Below are 22381 nucleotides of genomic sequence, written 5' to 3'. Positions count from 1 at the left end.
CAGTTTTCCCAGCGCCATTTATTAAATAGGAAATCCTTTTCCCATTGCTTGTTTTTGTTAGCTTTGTCAAAGATCAGATGGCTGTAGATGTGTGACGTTATTTCTGAGGCCTCTGTTCTGTTCCATTGGTCTCTGTATCTATTTTGGTACCAATACCATGCTGTTTTGATTACTGTAGCCTTGTAGTATAGTTTGAAGTCAGGTAGCATGATGCCTCCAGCTTCGTTCTTTTTGCTTAGGATTGTCTTGGCATATGGGCTCTTTTTTTGGTTTCATATGAAATTTAAAAGTAGTTTTCATTTTTTTTTTTTTTTTTTTTGAGACCAGATCTCACTGTCACCCAGGCTGGAGTGCAGTGGTGCCATCTCGGCTCACTGCAACCTCCTTGCCTCCCAGGTTCAAGCGATTCTCCTGCCTCAGCCTCCCGAGTAGCTGGGATTATAGGCGCCCACCAACACACGTGGCTAATTTTTGTATTTTTAGTAGAGATGGGGTTTCATCATGTTGGCCAGGGTGGTCTCAATCTCTTGACATCGTGATCTGCCTGCCTTGGCCTCCCAAAGTGCTGAGATTACAGGCATGAGCCACCGTGCCTGGCCTTAAAGTAGTTTTTTCTAATTCTGTGAAGAAAGTCGATGGTAGTTTGATGGGGATAGCATTGAATCTATAAATTACTTTGGGAAGTATGGCCATTTTCATATATTGATTCTTCCTATCCACGAGCATGGAATGTTTTTCCATTTGTTTGTGTCCTCTCTTATTTCCCTGAGCAGTGGTTTGCAGTTCTCCTTAAAGAGGTCCAATGTAGTGTAATTCTTAAGAGCTCTAGGATTTTTGGAATAGTCCATGAGCGTTGACTTAAACTTCAAATCGTCAGCTGCCTTAGCCCTAACAAAAGAGTCAGCCTGTCCTTTTTTTTTTTTTTTTTTGAGACGAACTCTCACTCTGTCACCCAGGCTGGAGTGCAATGGTGTGATCCTGGCTCACTGCAACCTCTGCCTCCTGGGTTCAAGCGATTCCCCTGTCTCAGCCTCTCAAGTAGCTGGGATTACAGGTGCACGCCACCATATCTGGCTAATTTTTGTATTTTTAGTAGACAGAGGATTTCACCATGTTGGCCAGGCTGGTCTCGATCTCCTGACCTCACGTGATCCGCCCCCCTCCGCCTCTCAAAGTGCTGAGATTACAGGCATGAGCTGCCACAACCAGTAGGCTGTTCTTTAAAGCTCTGAAGCCAGGTTTGACTTCTCCTCTCTAGCTATGAAACTACTGGAGGGCATCTTCTTCCAATAGAAAGCTGCTTCATCTCCATTGAAAATATGTGGTTTACTGTAGCCACTTTCATCAATGATCTCAGGTAGATCTTCTGGATAACTTGCTACAGCTTCTACATTATCACTTGTTGCTTCACCTTGCACTTTAATGTTATGGAGATGGTTACCTTCCTTAAACCTCATAAATGAGCCTCTGCTAGTTTCAAACTTTTCTCCTGCAGCTTCCTCACCTCTCGCAGCCTTCGTAGACTTTAAGAGAGTTAGAGGCCTTGCTCTAGATTAGGCTCTGGCATAAGGGGGTACTGTGGCTGGTTTGATCTTCTATCTAGATCACGAAAACTTTGTCCATATCAGCAATAAGGTTGTTTTACTTTCCTGTCATTTGTGTGTTCACTGATGAAGAACCTTTCCTTTGCATTCACAACTTGGCTAACTATATGGCACAAAAGTCTTAGCCTTTGCCCTATCTCAGCTTTCTCCATGCCTTCCTCACTGAGCTTAATCACTTCTACCTTTTGATTTAAAATGAGAGATGTGCAATTCTTCCTTTCACTTGAATACTTAGAGGCCACTGCAGGGTTATTAACTGGCCTCATTTCAATACTGTGTCTCAGAGAAGAGGGAGGCCTGAAGAGAGGGAGAGACATGGGAGAATGGCTGGTGGGTGGGGCAGTCAGAACACTTACAACATTTATCAATTAAGTTTGCCATCATATATGGGTACAGTTTGTGGTGCCCCAAAGTAATTACAATTGTAACATCAAAGAGCACTCATCACAGATCACCATAACAGATATAATAATGAAAAGGTGTGAAATATTTTGAGAATTATGAAAATGTGACAGAGACACACAAAGTGAGCACACAATGTTGGAAAAATGGCACCAATAGACTGGCTTAACATAGAATTGCCACAAAACTTCAATCTGTAGAAAACGCAGTATCTATGAAGCATAATAAAGCAAAGACCAGGAAAACGAGGTACGCCTGTATTTATGCTTCATGCCTCATTTTATAGTTTCATTTTATCCTTTGATAAAAATATTGATATAAAATAGAATAGATGCTATTCTAATTATACAAGTGGAAAAAAAAACAGGTGCAGAAAGGTAAATTATTTGACCAGGGTCAAACAGAGAGTGGCGGTATTTTGTCTAGAATGCCAGCTCTCTCTTACTCCAGTCTTTGTTGTTGTCTATTTTACATCATATCATTCACGCCTTAGTGCAATTAAAAACACTACTGTAAACATTTAAAAAAAATGCCTTAAAGAGGAGTTCAGGGCTCTGGTTTATGCTCAATACTATCAAATTGACTAAATTTTCCATATGTTTTGAGTTCTTGAATGACAAACTCTCAAATCAAAGTATCTATTATGTGAATAATATTAAAATAGGTACTGCAGCATATAACCAAGAAATAGGTAGTTTTGGCACGTCTTAAAATGTGGCATTTCTATCTTTTAATTTCTCCTACCAGGCTAAAAATAAATGTTTAAAATTCCGCTCTACTATTAGTTATATTTTAATGATATAATCTCGTATGAGAATTATGATATCTGAATGTGCTTTTGAATTATTCGTATTAGAAATGAATGCCATATAGAATATTGAAAACAAATGTATTTCTACATTTGTAGATATACTGTATGTACATGGTATTACAAATAAATACATACAAATAGCTATCTCCAATATAGAAAACCACTACATTGTACCTATATTGTACATAAAACTGTGGGTATTAAATTTATTTCTACTGGACATTATCTTATTTCAAAAATATTGTAAAAGGAGTTATATTAAAATGTAATGAGGCCAGGCATGGTGGCTCATGCCTGTAATCCCAGCACTTTGGGAGACTAGGGTGAGCGGATCACTTGAGACCAGGCCTAGGCTCGTCTCAAACATGGCAAAACCCTGTCTCTACAAAAAATACACACAATAAATTAAGCGAGTATCCTGTGGTCCCAGCTACCAGGGAGGCTGAGGTGGGAGGACCGTTTGAGCCCAGGAGGTTGAGGCTGCAGTGAGCTGTGATTATGCTACTGCACTCCAGCCTGGGTGACAGAGCGGAGACCCTGTCTCAAGGAAAATAAATAAAAATTAATGCTATATACTAAAGAATATTTGTATTTTAAACTACATTAAGAACATAATGGCTTATTACACCATAATTATGTCAATCCTCAAATTTTTATTTTTATGTATGTATGCATGTATGTACATATGTATGTATGTAGAGATGAGGTCACACTATGTTGCTCAGTCTGGTCTCAAACCCCTGGCCTCAAGTGATCCTCCTGCCTCAGCCTCCCAAAGTGCTGAGATTACAGGTGTGAGCCACCACACCCAGCCACCTCCCACATTTTTAAAGGAGTGAACTATTAATAATACTAGATAAGCAAACTTCCTTTCTTAAGGGGGGTTCTCCTAAATGCTGAAATTGAAAACCAACAACACATTTTATCATAGGAATATTTAGCTACCTTTTAAATTTACTTCATGATCAGGAAACGCAAAGACTAAATAAGTGCCTAAGACAGATAGCTTAATGCATTAAGAACATGGACTCTGGAGTCAGCTTAGAACCAAATGGTGGCTTTACTACCGTGTTACTTTAGGAAAATTATTGTTTTCTCTGTGCCTCCGTTTCATCATCTGCAAAATGAGGATAATAATGGGACCTACACTGAAGAGTTTTAGAAGGATGGTATGAATGTAAAATGCTCCTAAGCGTGGAAGACACATTAAATGCTTGATAAATATGAGCTACTACTACCACTGTTATTAGCCCCAAATTTACTAACTGATGATGCCTCTCAGTATACATTTTTATAAAATTTAAGGAAAAAATGCTATCTACAGGATTTGTAATTGTTAATGCCAAAATTTACTCATTTATTGCATATTAGTAATATGCCAGGTACTATGTTAGACATATGGCATTATAAATACCACATGCTTCTAGGCAATGAGCAAGTTAAATAACAAATTTTATAGGAAACTAAAGGTACATGTTGCCCTGAACTCTGGTAAAATGTGTCACAATATAAAAAATGTTTGTTAATAATGACAATGTAGGCTATCATTAATTAATATGAAATGTATTAATAAAATCATGTCAGTAGCAGAAACTGCTTTTTGGTTTAAATTTCTTTTACAGATGTAATCAACTAACTAGGAAGTACAAAGGACTAGAAAAAAGAATGCTAATCTGAGTCTGATTCCTGCGTTTCATAGCACAGCTCAACTTGACACACAATAGGTGCTTAATAAAGATTTGTCTTGTCTAAGATACTACGACTACAAAGCACTCCAGAGTTAATACTGGTTCAGAGGAGACATTGCCACCTAGTGAAAAATCAGCCTTATTACGCAGAATTATCAAATAATGTTGAGAACTTCCCAAATTAGACTTGACTCCACTGAAAACACTACATGCGTATTTATTACGTGTCAGTATTCTGGGTAGGTACTAGTAGGAAAAAGATGAACAAGCTTCCATCTTTGCTTCTTACAAAGTATAGAAAATCAAGGAAACTACATACTCCACAGAGAAACACAGAAAAAACTGTACTGTAGAAAAAACAAGGTTTGATTATTAGACATTTAGAAACTAATATTTCAAGAAATGTGCTGAAAAGGAAATTTAGTGTAGCAAATAAGAGCATGGACTCCAGGAGCAAACTGCATTGATTTAAAGCCATGGCTCCTGTAAAGCGAGGATAACAGCCCCTATGCCACAAGATTATTGCAGAAACTTAAAAACAGTACCAGGAACAAAGAAAATGCTATGTAAGTATTAACCAAAATTATTATTAAATTTAGAACAATATCCTAGAGACCGAGGTGAATAAATATTGATTAATAACAAAACATTAACTGAAGTCTAGCTTCATGAATTTAATTCAGTAGAAGCCGTTTCTCTGACTAGTGCTCTGTTATTATGGGAATCCTAAAAGTACATTATTTGTGGTACTCTGTGACTAAATTTTGTATTACTGGATGATTAACCCTTTCAACATCAGGCAAATAAAACTGCCTTCTGAAAGTAAAAATCATATTTCTTACCAAAAAAAGCAAAAAGTCAGTAGAATGAAAGACCCAAAAGACCACAACCTGAACATATGTTTACCAGGGAAAGATGCTTGCTAACTCTTCACAGATTTTGCTAGAACTGAAAGATGGATGATACATTTAGTTACCACTGTGGTCTCATTCACAACTTGTTTAGCTTATAAAAAAAAATAAGTTTGCTCCATTTTTCTTGAAAATTATCTGATAATTTTTTAAAACACCACTTAAAAATCTCTGAAGTCTTTTGTGTTTTTTGAATTTTATACTATTAAAATATTTATGTAAAGCCATATGTAAACTTTATTTTCAAACAAAACATTATGAGCAAAATATTCCTGTATTAAAAAATAAAATATAAGACAAAACTCTAATAGGTCAGTAATAAACATTACACTTTTCTTATGGATCTATACCATTCACAAGAACTCTGCTAAATCTTAGATGTCTTAAGATTACTTAACTTCTTCCTAAGCTTCCTCTTTTTACAAATAGACAGCAACAAGTTGGGAGAATGTGTTGAAACATTTTTGAGTTTTAATTTGTAAAGGTGTGTTTGCATATCAAAAATTGTGTTTGTGATATATTGCACAAATAATTTTAATTTAATGTACTATTATTTGAATATTTTAATTTCTAAAATGCTCACAGAAATCCTTCCTCTTGCACATTAAGATAGTGTGGAAATAACATTATGCTTTTAATTTTATGCATTTATACTCTAATAAATTAACCTGCAAAGAAACATACTTTAATAAATAAAAGACTAAGCAACAGAGTAAAAGAGAGGAGAAAAAAACTCTTCAACTCCTTTCTATATAGAGATGCTTATCAGCATATTAAAACAGAAATTCTTACATGTAGTCAAGTGTATACTGGTTGGATAAGCATGACAACTCATTTTATCTTTTGTTTCAATACTGTGCTTATCAATTTACCTAGTACTTTCACAGTCATGGTCTCACAGTATCTTCACAAATACCTCTCTTAGGTAGGACAGGTACTAGTACTGTAGTACATTTTAACAGATACGAAAATGGAGCTTCAGGAAAGACGCTTGTGCAAGGTCACTAGAGGAAGAGAATAGAGTCTAAACCCCGTTTTTTTGGACTCCTAAAATGCTTAGCTCTTTCTACTACTATGCCTCTAGAATGGACTTCCATGCTTATTGCCTAAAAACCAAATTGGCAAACCTAACTATCCTGGGCTAATCTGTTGATAAAATCCTCTGTCAGTGACAAAAAATAAATTGCTTGAAGAAAAGATAGAGTGGAACTTTAATGTGTATGTGTAGTGAAAATTTCAAAGGCATAAAAAGCAAATTAGAAATTGAATGAAGACTATTGTAAAACCTCTTAAGAGTCTGAGGAAATAACTGTGCTGCCTATTTCCTGTATAACAGTTCCAAATATAAAGTACTTTGCTATAACTCTTCATTTATGTGAAGATTTAGAGTGGGTACAAAGAGAGAACTGTTTCAGGATACATGTTGAAACTAGACACCAGATTTGGACATTGAATGATTTGAGGAATCCATCTGTTTTTTCGTATAATCAGGCAGTGTTTATTTTTGCTAACGTCTGCTTGTAACAGTAAATGGTACTGTGTTGGTTGACAATTCCACCATTAGTAATAGTGTTCTATAAATCTGAGTATGTGTCGCAGAAATGATTTCTTCTCTATACAATTCTTTAAAATAAAGATTAAATCTTGATTTTACAATAAATTATGCTAGAAAACATTTTTCTCTAGCATAATTCAACCAGGAAGGCATAATATAATCCATACTGTGATCAAGAGCTTCAGATTTATAACTTAATTGCCTAATAACTTAGTATTTATCACAACCATTAATCAATTCAATCTATATTAACTTAATACAGTTAACTTTCCATAAGCAAATCAAAGAAACTAACGAAGACTTTTCATTTTTGTACAAGAATGTATAAAGAAAACAGAAATGCAATTTTGAGAATGACAGCACTAACAGTATAATATAGAAGAGTGGAATCCTAATTTCAGGACAGAAATTAAAGAAATATATGAAAACCAGCATAAATCCAGAGAATTATTAAAATACCATACTGTCCCTGAAAAATAAGGTATCCAAACTTTTTATTTCCTTATTATTTCTCAGAATGATAGAATAGTGTAATTGCAGACCTGAAAGACATTAGATTTCTAATTCCAGGTGATGTTTTCACTGACATGTGATTTTTCCCCTACTTTTTATGTTAAGAAACTCTCAAAACTACAACTTATTAAAACTATATGCTTTAGTTAAGAATATAGGATAAAATATTAACTCAATAGTCAACCAAAAACATTAAAGATCTGTATTTCCTAAGTGTTATTTACGTCTTAAATTTAGTTAACATATTCCAAATATTTTTTAGGTAAATTCTATTTATTTAAATTGATTTACAAAGAAACCGGTGGCTAGCTTTCTGTGATTCCAACGGAAGGGCACAATTGTTAGGTGTACTTTGGTCAGCATTTAAATGCCAGACAGATTCCTGGTTTAGTCTAAATGTAAATGTTACTCTAAAAATTCTTTACTTACCAAGTGGTGGACTTACCATGGAAATCATAAATATACAGAAGAATTGGCTCATTTTGCCCAAATGCACAGAATGCAACCATATTTTCAAATGGATGATAAGAAATGTCTCGAACAGGTGACTTGAATGGCAAGTCAGAATACATGGCTACTTGTTCTCCTAAATAAAAAGAGAGATTAAAAAATGTTTATCAGAGCATATCTATATCAGATAAATCTTGTTACACGATTATTCTGCCATTTATTAGAAAATATAGTAATGCTCATATTATTTATGTGAAAACCTCAAATATTTAAAAATGTTTGAGTGACAATGTATGAAATTATCTTTATTTTACATTTCATTGACCCTCCTCTTTCTACTTTCTACCTCTTCAATGAGGTTTTCAAGGCACAAAAGAAAGACAAAGGGCACAGAAGGAAGTAGAGAGGTATATGACTCTGAGATTGGAGATTGGACAGAGCTAAGCAAACTCCAAATGACAGAGAACTCTGGGTAGAACTACGGGAGAAATTACAGGACTCTAAAACTAAAGAAACTCTAGTTGGGTGAGTTTTGGTGAAGGATTAACTTTTCCATTTTTTTTTTTTTTTTCCCAGATGCTGTTTGAGGTACCCATTTGCTTGAAAGATACTTATGACTCTGGCCTAAAAGATGTCTAAAGCAGAGATCTGTGGAACGCAGGAAAATCAGTCAGGAATCAAAAAGCAAAGAACCTAGATTCATTTATTGAAGGTGAGGGAAACAACGCTACTGAATTGATGCTAAAGCATCAAAACACGGTACAGGAAACATTCAAACAAAAGCCTAAGTTAGCTGACTAGTCAAAATGCCTAACAGAAAAAATACAAAAATAAACAAGGAAAAAATCAAATACTGTTCATTAAAGAAATTTTAAAGTTAGTTTTATGAAATTCTCTCAATTTCTTATTAAAAACATTCATGTAGCTTTAGATTTTCTTTTAAAAAGCAAAGGTGAGGCACAAATGAGCTTCCCAATGTAATTGTCTATTGGAAAAAAACTGAATTGCAGTAATTCAGGTAACTTGCTATTTAAGTTTCAGATTTCAAAACTTTCACAGGTATGTTTCTGTTACTAATGAAAATATATTATAGATGTTTAACAATCTGTCTACCTAATCATATTCCAAATTCAGCTTGTAACATTTTGTACTTTGTGTTAGTCTCCATTAAACGATTTTCTAAGATCAGCAATGTCTCATAGGCCATGAAAGAACAAACCTTGAATTATAATGTGAAATTCTAAATCCAAAAAGATATTAAAGCAATAGAGAACAAAATTTAATACAAGTTTAGGCTGTAGATAAGTTCCTCTGAAGGCTTTCTAATCTTAAAAACCATAATTGAAAACCCGAAAGCAGAACTTCCTTGCAAATTATTCCATAAAAATGGTAGAATTTTCACACTTCTTCAAAGCCCTGTACCTCCCCAAACGATTTTTAAAGTTCTATAAATACTCACCTGTTTCTGGGTTCCAAACATACACTATACCATCCTCACTTCCAGCAAACAGAAAAGTCCCACATGGAGTCAAAGTACTATGAATCTTCTCCCGATAATTTGCTGCTCCTACAAATTTCCTTGCTACTAATCTACAAGCAGAAAAGATTTTACAAATGTAACTGTCTTAATCATGTAAATGACTGGTGGTACAAAATATTTTCTCTTAAATGCTTAATTTCCATTCAACAAACATTTTTTGAGAATCTGTCATATGGGAGACATTCTATAATATAATGGATGCAGAATAAAGGAGAGCTAGTCCCAAGAGCCCACGGAGTTTATAATTTTGCAAGAGAGGAGAAACATGTCAATGTAAAATAGAAGGTGGATGTAGAACGTACTGCAAAAGACAAACAGAAGAGTTCTTTTCAAACTTGGACAAGAGAAATTAATTCTAGCTACAGAGAAAGAGAGACTATGGATAGCATTTGAGCTGGTAACTAAAATAATGGATAGAATTTTTATACTCATATAGTCTTCTAACTGATGAATTTTTAAAATAATACAAGGCATATTTGATCTCTGAAAAAAATTAGATAAAACATATTATTAAACCATCTGCTAAATATGGTACATAGCCTTCCATATTTTTGCACTCACGAAAAAATAGTAAACACCATTTCAGCACATACTTTGTGCCAGGTAGGCACTATTATCATCTCTAACACCAAACAAAAGTGCACTAGAAGTCCATGCTGATTTTCCCAGAACGCTGCTCCCACCTTTTATAACAAGGATATTTCCCTACGTTCACCATTATTTGGAAATAAAGGAAAAAAACAAGTACGTATAAATCATAAGCCCTGTCCTGTTGTTACATCATATTATACTAATGCTGTAACAGTATCATAGTGATAATATCAGTATCAATCAATATCATTGTTGAAGGTAGAAGTTTCTTTTTTTTTAATTGTGAAAATAAAAGCAACTAACTACATTTCAGCCTCAGAACTATTCACATTTTGGGCTGGATAACTGTTTTAGGGAGACTATCCTATGGGCTGTAGGATGCTTAGCAATATTTTTGATCTCTACTCATTAGATACTAGAAGCAACATAAAAAAAAAAATCTCCAGATACTGCCAGATGTTCCTTGGTGAGTGTGGGGACACTGCCTAGTTGAGAACCACTACCGAATTTTATAAATATAATTTAATTCATTACTTATTCTGTGAGTACTTATCCTGTCAATACTGAAATATACTTACATCCGGAGATCCATTATTCTTAAAGTACTGTTTTTGGTATGAATTAACAAACGTTTTCCATTGGGATGAACCTCCAAATAACTTATTGGAATCCCCTTAAACTCAGTTTCTTTAATTTCCTAAAATGATAAAAAAAATAGTACTAATGAAAAGTTTATCTAATCTTAAACTCTTTTGGGGCTACAAAATTAATCTTAAAATACCTTTTCCAATTCTGCTGTATAGGATGCTTTATAATTGTTAGCAAAAGGATTCTGAGTAACTTCAGTTTAGGGTTGAAAATAAAGCTGATGAACTGTATTTTTGTGTTGTTATGCAATGTGTAAATGCAAATTTAATTATTATGTGTTTCTGTAGTATGTTCACTTTCCCAAAATTTAGTCAATCCCAAACAAGAAGCATTTCCAACAAACACATCTTGTAACATTAAATTTTTTGTTTAAAATCATGTAAGAAGCTTCCAATTTTTATAAATTCAAAACCACATGTAGAATTAATTTTCAAGTTTCTATTCTTATTTAGATAAGAATTTCTAACAACAGATGAACTGCCTTTTCAACAGATCTGATAGACTCAATGGATTTAACTAAAATTCATGAAAATTATTTTTCCCTTAGGGTGTCTTTTTTCAACTACTGTTATTATTAAGAAAAATTGAAGAAAAAGGTATAATATATTAGGCAGAAACTGGATCAATTTATATAAAATAAATTCAAGTTTAATGATTCATTTGAATTTTTAAATAAAAAGTAAAAAATGTTCACTAACAAAATTGCTTAACATACAAGCTGTCTTAAAAACACTCCTGCCCCCAATGAAAGAACTTATTCATTTGTTTCCATTTAGCAAATTTCAAATGAAATAATTATTGTGATTAAATGACAGACTTTCATAATAATTACATAACTCTGAAAGACACCAGTGTTGACAAAATACTGAGAACACTGTTTTTAGAGATGTTATTGGACCAAGGAAAAAGGATATAACAGAAAATATAAATTATTACTTATCGATGGTAATATAACATACATCTCATTTTAGCATAAATGTCACCCAATGGATTACTGAATGCCACAGTGCAAATGGGGTATAAAAAACTGAAATTAACACCTGGCCGAAATTTTAAAAATCTTCACTAAGTCATTATATCATCAATCAGCCACCAGGAGGGTGTGCTAATTAATTATTGATAACTGACTAAGAAAAAGTGTTAATTTTTTGAAATGAGAGAACAGAATGTCCTGACATCCTATCTTAAAGTCATGTGATTGGAGTTTTCCAACTTCTTTAATTAAATCCCATAATATAAAATATGATTTTATACCTTATTTATAGTCCAGTGACGCACTGAATGTTCCAAATCATTAACCTTGACATAGGTATTCCAAACAACAATCACCCCTGTACAGTCTCCTGAATACATATGATGACCTATTTAAAAAACAAGATTACTCACTTATGAATGTCCCAGAGTTAGAAACAAATAATAGGAGACTGGGGGAAACCATACCCCAGTAAAACAGTCAAAGAATTGAAGGGCTATGAAAAGGTATTTCAGTTTAGAAAAGCCAAAAATCAAAATGCAACTCACAAACAAACCCCAATTATCTTTAAATGAATTCTTTACTCTTTTAAATTATTTTTGATGACTTATTTCCCTTTGTCACTTACCTGAATTTAACTACAAAAAGAAATGAGCCTCTCAGTACATGTGTATATGGCTCATATTCCAAAGCCAAAGAATTTGAACCATCCGACATGTAACATTATTTCTCACTTTATTAACCTATAAATCTATTTTGGAGTCCTAGAAAAATATCTATATTCTAATACATAGTGTTAGTATAATACCTGAGACCCAGTAGAAACTCATTAAATGATCAGGAAATGAATAAAATTATAAATAACAGGTATTCCAATTTAACATCAATTCTTTGGAGTCAAATCATCTTAAAGTTGACAGACCTCAGAAAATTCAACTTCATACCCACTCAGGAATATCTCAAACACCACCACTAACAGATGGCTGTTCAGCAACTGTGAATTCAGTATTTTACAAAACAACTATTCAATTGGTGAACTGCTTCCTGTATTAAAATATTCTTTGTAATTCTGAACGAAGAAAATCTATCTTCTACAGCTTTGGCCCACCTCTACCCACTGGAGTAAAATGGACCAATTTTCTTTCTTTCTTTTTTTTTTTTTTTCTGCACATTTGGATATCTTATGGCCAAATAGTTGAAGAAAGTCTTTATGTCTCTTTTACAATCTGAATTACTGCTATTATGACAGTTGGTTTTCAGATACCTTTCTTTCCTGAATATGTTCCAAATTTATTAACATCCCTACAGCTGAACTGAGTAAATCAGCAGTATTATCCTTTTGATCTGGATCCCATGCCAATTAATTATAGTGACAGCCTACATGCCTAGTCTCTGAAATTATGTAAAAAGTGACTATTTAATAGATATAATAAATTTCTTTATTCTTTCGGATAATAAAATGATTTATGTTTTACATCTTTAAGACATACTACATTATTCTTTTTTTTTTGAGACGGAATCTCACTCTGTCACCCAGGCTGGAGTGCAGTGGCGCGATCTCAGCTCACTGCAACCTCTACCTCCCAGGTTCAAGTGATTCTCCTGCCTCAGCCTCCCAAGTAGCTGGGACTACAGGAGCCCAGCACCACACCCAGCTAATTTTTTGTATTTTTAGTAGAGATGGTGTTTCACCGTGTTAGCCAGGATGGTCTTGATCTCCGGACCTCATGATCAACCCATCTTGGCCTCCCAAAGTGTTGGGATTACAAGCATGAGTCACCGTGCCTAGCCACTATATTATTCTTACTTTAAATAATTGCAAATTTCCCTTCTATATGTTTGCAAATTTTAAGGTTCTTGAAAAAAAGTAAGAATGATAATCACCAGTTCAAAGAAATATATTTATGCAATTTTAAATGTTTAAGAATTTAATAACTTAAAAGTTACAAACAGAACTCCTTCAATGTCAAATCTATCATATGACCTGCAAAACAAGCATAAACCTAAATATGCACAATCATCAGTACATAACCCTCTCAAGCCTCGATAACTATTATTCTGGTAAAAAAAATTCTTCACATAGCTGGTCTTCATTCATAGTCTCTGACATACCTTCAGTATCAAAACAAAGTGAGTTGATAAAACTTTTGTGAACGTCAAACTGTCGGACCAACATGGCAGAATCCTCTCTCATCTCAACTTTCCATATCCGTATCATGGAATCATAGCATCCTGTAACTACCAGCTCTCTTACAGCTGGATGGAATTTAGCCGTGTAAACAAAAGAAGGATGAGGTAAAACTTTGAAAGTATTTGTATTGTTTATTTCATTTTTCCATATCCTGAAAAAGGATAAGAAGTTACATATTGCTTCTGAAAAGCAGAAGTTTATTTTAACAGTTTTTCTAAGAACCAACATAGCCAATGAACCTTAAGTAGCAAGTGACAACTACCAATGGTAAACCAAGTTTTAAAACAATGAAAAATATAATGATGATCTCATATTTGATGACTGGAATTTTCACATTGTGACAAAGTTATTTGTTATAGTTATCATCCAGCATATTATATCCACTAATTGTAATCTATACTATAAAATTAATAACTTTTTTAAACCTACCTATTTTGTCATTGGTTAAACACACATTGAACAGCTGGTAAAATATTGCATTTAGTACAATATGCATAAAAAATATATAAGGAGAAACTTTAATGATTTCCCATTTACATTGTGTATACCACTTTTACAAAATGTTTATTAATGGGGGTTTAGAGAATAGCATCGTCTATTAACTTTTATATTTGTAATTTCAAAGCCTAGATAGTAAAAATGAAAATCTCAAAGATTTAAAAGAGATACTAAAATTATTATATTTTGAATTCTCAAGTAAAATAAGATTAAAATAACTATGACATTTTGATAGAAAAGACTATCCTACATCAAGCACGTTCTTTTTGTTTAACATTCATTATCCTGTCCTCTAAATAATGGCTAAGTAAAAAAAATTAAGATTATAATCACTGCGACAGTCTTGACAAATGAGTAAATCCCTAAGGGTTAATCTGTTAGATACTCTGCATTTCTAGCAATGTATAGAACTAGGTGAAATCTACCAATATACAGGTGCTATATAAGTGTGAAGCATTGGTTTTTAAAATATATTTGGTTATCAAAATTAGAAGAACATATTAATTTTAAATATGGGATTTGTATTCATCCTTTTAATTACTGCTTGAAAACTAAAGCAAAGTAAGTCTGTTACAAGATTACTGATAAGAGAAAAAAAAAACAGTTTCTATTCAAGAATAATATTCTATGAGTTTCCTCAGCAGCTGCTTACAATATAGGATATGATCTTCAATTACTAAGAATCCAAACTAATAATAGAGGAAGTGAAAGAACATGTTTTCGAGTAAAAATAAAACACATGAATCAATTGCACATTTTTTTACCACAGTATATTTTCAATAAGCATATTTATAGGAAATATGATGCCTATTAGAAGAATAAAACCACTAATTTTGGGAAAATATTAAAAGGATAAAAGATAAAAAACTCAGTTGTTCGGCAATAAATCTTAGTAGCATTATTTAAAATACTATATAACAGGCAGAAATGAAGCAAATACATCTTCAAAACAGCTCAATATAATTAGACATAATATTAAAAAAAAAAAAAAGTAAAGCTTTTTGTGTAAAAACTGAACTGGAATCAATGATGGCTTCTGTTACCCAGGCCATGGGAGAATCTGACACTCAAAGGAATATATAAATGGGCTTGGGGAAAAAAAATCAGACTAGATCATAGAGAACAAAGAAACACAAACTTGTAAAGACTGAATGAACACACATAAAAATTAACTAGATTTGGGAAAGAAAAAACACACCGAAGTTAAGCCGTATGTTTGGAAAGAGGGAATAGTGGGGACATGTAGGCCTGTTTGGGAGCCATTATACATGGAAAAGTCTTTCTGACTGTATTAGGCGTTGTTGATTTGAGAAAAACAGATTATTCTGGGGATACCTAAATAAGGGTATTTAGGATAAACCCATATGGCAGAGAGCTAACCAAGTGGGAAATACTTAGGAGACACTGACAATAATATGTGTCAGGGATCCTCAGGAATAAAGAAGGTGAAGACATGGACAGAAATCCATACTTCTGCCACTTGTGAACATTTGCAATTCTAATTTTTTTTCTTTGGACAACAGCTCATTTATTACAAGTATTCCTTACCTCTTTCAAAAATCTCCCTGTTGTTTTGATGCTAGCTACAATGCTTCTCTTTTCACTCAGTTAATGCTTTCACAATACCATTTTAATGATGTAAACAGTCCTAAATTAATATCAGTTTTAAAGATAAATAAGGAAAAAATGTGTGCTTTAGTATAGTATACTACATATTGTGTGCAGAAACCCAAGATAGCTTCAAGGAATAATAGAAGTTGAGCTGGATTTTAACTAATAACTACAAACCTATGAGAGCTCACAAAAGGCATTTAATTTTTGTTGAACGAACGAGTTAGTCAGCAAGGGTAGGAGAAGGTCATTTAGGTATAGGAAAAGTAGGTAAGTTTCAAAGGGCAGGAAGATGCCAAAGAAGATAAGACGCTAGGGTGTTTCAAAAGATTACGTGGGTGAAGCAAAGGGTACAGGGAAGGGCATGAGAGAAGAATGTTGGGTCAATGAGGAACATGCCTGTTAGGCCATGCTAAGGAACTGGAAAATTTTTCAAGGGACAATGGGTAAAGTCTTTTAAAAAATTAAGGCATTATGAAAGATAGTTACGGAAAGATAATTTTAGCACAGCAGAGACAGAGGACTTAGAGAATGAACACTGAGGTCAATAGCAAAGTAGGGCTTGAATTAAAGCAAACGCGATAGAGAGGATGTGACAAAATTGTGAGCCTTTTAGGAGGGAGAATTGGCAGACTTTAGTGCTAGTTAGATGTGAAAGAAGTGATGGGAAAGAAAGAAGGGATGAACACTACTCTGAGTTTTCAGCTTGGGAGATGGTGGATAAGGATGCCATTAAAATATATGTAAGAGAATTAAAGGAGGAAAACAAAATTTAAAGAGGTCGGTAAGTTTGGTTTTGGATTTGAGGTGGCAATGGACCATTTAAATGGAAACGTGTAATAGGAAGTCAAATTCATAAAAAAAGGTGTGCACTAGAAGTTATTAGCATATCAGTGAGAGTCAAAGCTGGGGAAGGTAAGAGAAACTAGGATAAGCATATAAAACCAGGAGATGATCAAGTAAAGGATCCTGGGGATAAAACATACAGACAATCGGGAGAGGAAAATGAAACAGAGAAAGAGAATGGATAGAACTGGTCAGAGTAATAAAAAGAGAAGAGAAGAGGTTGTCAATGAAAACCATGAATTCAAAATATTTCAAGACTGGTCAATAATCAATTACTACAGTGAAGGCAAGCATAGCAGGAGTTAAACTGGCCAAACGGATTTAAAAATAGCAAGAAACTGCCAGCCTCTTGAAGAAAGAAGTTTATGTAGCATGGTGGGAAAGAAAGCCAGAATAACTGGGCTGAAGTAAAGACAGTATGTGTAGAATGCTTCTGATGGTATAGAAAGAGAAAAATAATGGGCTAGTCTAGAAGGCAGGAAGAACTAAAAATGATGTTTTTAAGATAAGGTCATTTGAGCATATTTCTTTCTTTTTTTTTTTTTTTGAGACAGAGTCTCAATCTGTTGTCCAGGCTGGAGTGCAATGGCACAATCTCGGCTCACTGCAACTTCCACCTCCCAGTTCAAGTAATTCTCTTGCCTCAGCCTCCCAAGTAGCTGGGACTACAGATGTGCACCACCACACCCGGCTTATTTTTGTATTTTTAGTAGAGACAGGGTTTCGCCATGTTGGCCAGGCTGATCTTGAACTCCTGACCTCCAGTGATCTGCCCACCTTGGCTTCCCAAAGTACTGGGATTACAGGCATGAGCCACTGCACCCGGCCCATTTGAGCCTATTTCTAAGATGAGAGGACACAATCAATAGAGGGAAAGATATTCATCAGACTAGTAGATGTAATACAAATTTTCAGGGACTGAGATTAAAAGTACAGGTCAAACAGCCTTTAAAAAGTCAGTCTCATGCCTCTTTGTTAAGAGATGGACAGAGATTAAAAATGGATATATCTATGGATATTAGGAGGGAAATCAGAGGGAAATATATGAAGTTCATGTCTGACTAAATTTCATCTAAACTGAAGATAGTCATCTAATGAAATGGGAAGACTGTGATTTACTGTAGAGAATGTTCATGGTAAGTTTGGATCTGCTGCCAGAGGAATGAGAAAAGGAAGCTGAGTAAAGTAAAAGGATTCCTCAGCAGAGATGACAGCTTAGGTGATGTTAAGACTTATAAATCCAAAGTCACCCCTCAGCAAAGTTAAATATTTTTCTCTAGTATGGCCTGGCATTAGACAGAATGGCTGTGCTAAAAGAACAGATCAGATAGGTTCTTGAGGATATTGTCAAAAGGGAGTAATAGTATGTTCCCAGCATGACCAAGAAGGAAGTCAATTGTTACTCATTCTCGTCTTTTTCATTTAAATAAAAACTAACCAATAATGATAATATCTTGATTAGACATTTTATACAGAAAAGGAGGTTGGCAATATCAGTAGACGAAGTGGTCCAAACACTGAAAGTAAAACGAACTGTTAAGAGAGAAGGCAGAAGTAAATGACAATAAATTCAGCATGGATCTCAACTGCTTACATGTTAGTTACAAGGTAAAGCAAGCAACTAAAAAAGTATAAATGAAACTTTAAAAGTTCGCTTTTAAAATGTTTTTGTGATACTTATTAAATTGAAAAGGGATAAATTATTTTTAAGATTGACATTCTGAAAAATGCAAATGTTTAACCAATCTATAAAACTCTTAAAATGTAATGTACATATTTATTTCCTCTACTGTGATGTACTGAGCACCACTGGATTCTAGCCTCTGCATATCCAGACAACAGTGAAGACAGTATCCCTGCCACCAAGAGCTTATGCTCTAGAAAAAATCTCAGGTGTTTAATAACCCCTAACCTCATCTTGAAGCATTAATCAGTTTACATAATGATCATTTAAAGATGGTGTGGACTAGAAATATTATATACTACATAAATAAATGACATTTAAGAAAAATGTCTTTAAAAAGTGTTACTGTAATTTATGGAATCAGTCTGCATGATGCATATTTATGACAGTCCCTTCATAGGTAAAATATGACTGGAGCATAAGAGTAGTTACATCACCTTGTATTCTCTTTGCTTTTCTTGATGGCAAATAGTAGGCACATAAGTACTTCTCAAGGATACTAACCTGGCAGTGCCATCAGATGATGAAGTAAGAATGTAGCGATCATCTTTTGACCAGGAAAGATCATAAATGATATTGAGGTGGCCACACAATTCTCTCATGAAACGTCCAGAAGGAATTTCATATACTAATGAAAATATTTAGAAATTAGTAGGTTTCCAGACAGAAATCCTTAATCCAATAATATACAAATACATAATTTAATATTATTTAGACATAAGCAGTCTATAACAAAATTATAACCAAAGACATGTGCAGCATAAAGAAAATTTAAAAATTTACTTAAGAATAGTTTTTCATTTGCTTTACACCAAAATTCACATGCAAAATTATGAGTTATAATTTTGCTACAATTATCAATTATTTTCATCTCTTTAAAGAAATCCCCTAAGAATCTTTAATAACAAATTTATCAGTTGAATAATAACATTTACATTTCAATTCACTTAAAATATTCTATAATTTGGGCTTTCATTATTATTTTACCTGAAAGTCAACTAAATGCCAACCAAAAACTTAATTGTTTGAAGTAATGAGAAATTTAAATTGTGCTATTGTCAAAAGTAAATTTTAATACTAAAATGAACAGGGATAGTAATCAGGGATAGTATGGGAATTAACAATGACTCAATCAGACACAAAAAGCACTGTGGTACTTTACTATATGTTTAAACATACAATGAAATCTAAGATAATAACACAGAAAAACAAAGTTTCCAAGTCTCTGCTTCCATCTAGTGGTAAAAATCAATTGCCCTTTAAAATACTTAGCAGTTCAGAAATAACAGCAGTCCCCGCTTATGTGCAGTTTCACTTTCTGTGATTTCAGTTACCAGCAGTCGACCATGGTCTGAAAATATTAAATGGAAAATTCCAGAAACAAATAATTCCTAAGTTTTAAAATGCACATCATTCTGAGTAGTGCTATGAAATCTTGTGCCATCTAGCTCCATCTGTCCAGGATGTGAATTATCCTGTGTCAAATGTATCCACGCTACATTGGATGCTAACTGTCTATCAGAAACTTAGTAGCTGTCTCAGTTATCAGACTGGTTGTCACCCAGTGCTTTTGTTCAGGTAACCCTTATTTTACTTAATGGCCCCAAAGTGCAAGAGTAATAATGTTGGCAATTGGCATATGCCAAAGGGGAACCATAAAGTACCTCCTTTGAGTGAAAAGGTGAAAGTTCTTGATTTAAAAAGGAAAGAAAAAAATCATATGTTGAAGTTGCTAGGATCTACCCTAAAAATCTATCTGTGAAATTGTGAAAAACGAAAAAGAGGTTTGTGCTAGTTTTGCTGTCACACCTCAAATGACAAAAGTAATGGCCTTCAGTGCATGGTAAGTACTTTGTTAAGATGGAAAAGATATAAATCTGTGGGTGGAAAGCATGAGCAGACGTGTTTCTACTGATGGCAATCGAGTTCAGCACTACTTGAGGTTTCAGGCTTCCACTGAGGGTCTTGGAACACATTCCCTACGGAAAAAGAGGGACTACTCTACTTGTAGAATAGCAAAATAAGAGTCTTTAAAAAATCTCCTCCCCATAGAAGCAGCAAAAACACTGGCAAAAACTGTCAAAAATCAACATTTTCAGAATTCTGAAAATTAAGTAAAGCTTACAAAAATTTGAAGAGTATTTAAGAAAAATGGCTGAATTTGGTAAGAACATTGAGCTTTATCATGGTGTTTTAACTTGCCATGTTCTCATTCCTGTCTCAAACTTCAAAGGAGCCTTAAAAACCAATAAAAATCAGGAGATTAACAGCCACTGGATGGGGCAGAACAGGTCTGATGCTCCCTAAAAGCCCCATCCCCAAAGACTTCTTACTATTTGACAGTCTGGCCCTCCAGGAAAGATCCACTCTCAAGGCCTGCCTTTATTTGACCTGGCTCACAGCATGCTCTGGGAGAACAGCCCTAACCTTAAGGTGCATGTCACAACCACCCATGGCATCATTTAATATCACAGCTGCCTGAGGCATTGATACTAACTGAAGCTAAGAAGATGCTCACCAAAGAACTTAAAATAAAAACAAACACAACAAAACAAAACAAAAAACTGGGAATGAGATGTCCATAGGGGACAGTGATAAGTTCCAAAATATTCCTGGGTATCTAGGAGGATTCCCATGCATGTATGTGAAGGCAACATGCACAACCAAGAAAGACCTAAGAGTCTTTACCTCTTACTCGGGCTGACCTGAAGTGGCTCAGCACAAACAGAAAGTAAAGCTAAGGCAGAGCTGTAGATTGCCTATTGAAGCACTGAAGGTATACCCCAACACACACAGAGTCCCTCAGCAAAGACCAGTAGACCTATCCACTCAGGTATTTAAAAATCGCTGTCTGGGCCGGGCGCGGTGGCTCAAGCCTGTAATCCCAGCACTTTGGGAGGCCGAGACCGGCGGATCACGAGGTCAGGAGATCGAGACCATCCTGGCTAACACGGTGAAACCCCGTCTCTACTAAAGAAATACAAAAACTTAGCCGGGCGATGTGGCGGGCGCCTGTAGTCCCAGCTACTTGGGAGGCTGAGGCGAGAGAATGGCGTAAACCCAGGAGGAGGAACTTGCAGTGAGCTGAGATCCGGCCACTGCACTCCAGCCTGGGAGACAGAGCAAGACTCCGTCTCAAAAAACAAACAAAAAAAAAAAAAAACAAAAAAACAAACAAACAAACAAAAAACTTAAAAAAAAAAAAAATCGCTGTCTGACCACTAACTTAACCGAGCACAGACATCAATGGCAACACATGACAGAGAGTAAAGACTACAGAATTAGTCCAAAATCACAAAGCTAACTGCAAAAATAAATCCTGGGTAGGTGTGAGGGGAGAAACGGGGGGATCTGATTTCCAGAGCTGCCACACTGTATTATTAAAACATCCAGTTTTCAACACAAAATTATGAGAAATGGAAAAAACAGGAAAGAGAGTGGCCTATACACAGGGGAAAAAAGTAGTCTACATAGAAACTGAGGAAGCCCAGACCCTGGGCTTTCTCAACAAAGACTTTTAATCTACTGTTATAAATATATTCAAAGATCTAAAGAAAACCAGGTCTAAAGAATTAAAATGTGAAAAGGATTTCTCACCAAAAAACAGAGTATCAATAAAGAGACAGATATGATTTAAAGAAAAAAAGACTACCTAGAAATTTTACAGTTGAAAAGTACAATAACTGAAATAAATAATTCACTAGAGGGGCTCAACAGCACATCCAAACTGAAAGAATTACTAAATTTGACAATAGGTCAACTGAGATTATCCCGTCTGAAAAAAGCAGAAAAAGAATGAAGAAAAACAGAAAAGTTTCAGAGACTTGTGGGACACCACCAAGAGTTCCAACACAGGCATAATGGG

At 34.5% G+C, this 22381-nt stretch overlaps 1 protein-coding gene across 1 annotated transcript in view; it reads right to left on the bottom strand.

The window, feature by feature from the left end:
* AHI1 (Abelson helper integration site 1) overlaps window positions 1-22381 on the bottom strand; it is a 226399-nt gene that overhangs the window by 151402 nt on the left and 52616 nt on the right. Inside the window, 6 exon segments of the mRNA XM_030929352.1 lie at window positions 7930-8070; window positions 9394-9524; window positions 10644-10762; window positions 11968-12074; window positions 13799-14028; window positions 19021-19144. Of these exon segments, the coding sequence (XP_030785212.1) occupies window positions 7930-8070; window positions 9394-9524; window positions 10644-10762; window positions 11968-12074; window positions 13799-14028; window positions 19021-19144 (852 nt within the window).

The sequence above is a fragment of the Rhinopithecus roxellana genome, chromosome 4 (genome assembly GCF_007565055.1).
Source record: "Rhinopithecus roxellana isolate Shanxi Qingling chromosome 4, ASM756505v1, whole genome shotgun sequence".
NCBI classification, from domain to species: domain Eukaryota; kingdom Metazoa; phylum Chordata; class Mammalia; order Primates; family Cercopithecidae; genus Rhinopithecus; species Rhinopithecus roxellana.
This window is presented reverse-complemented; position numbering and strand designations above follow the sequence as displayed.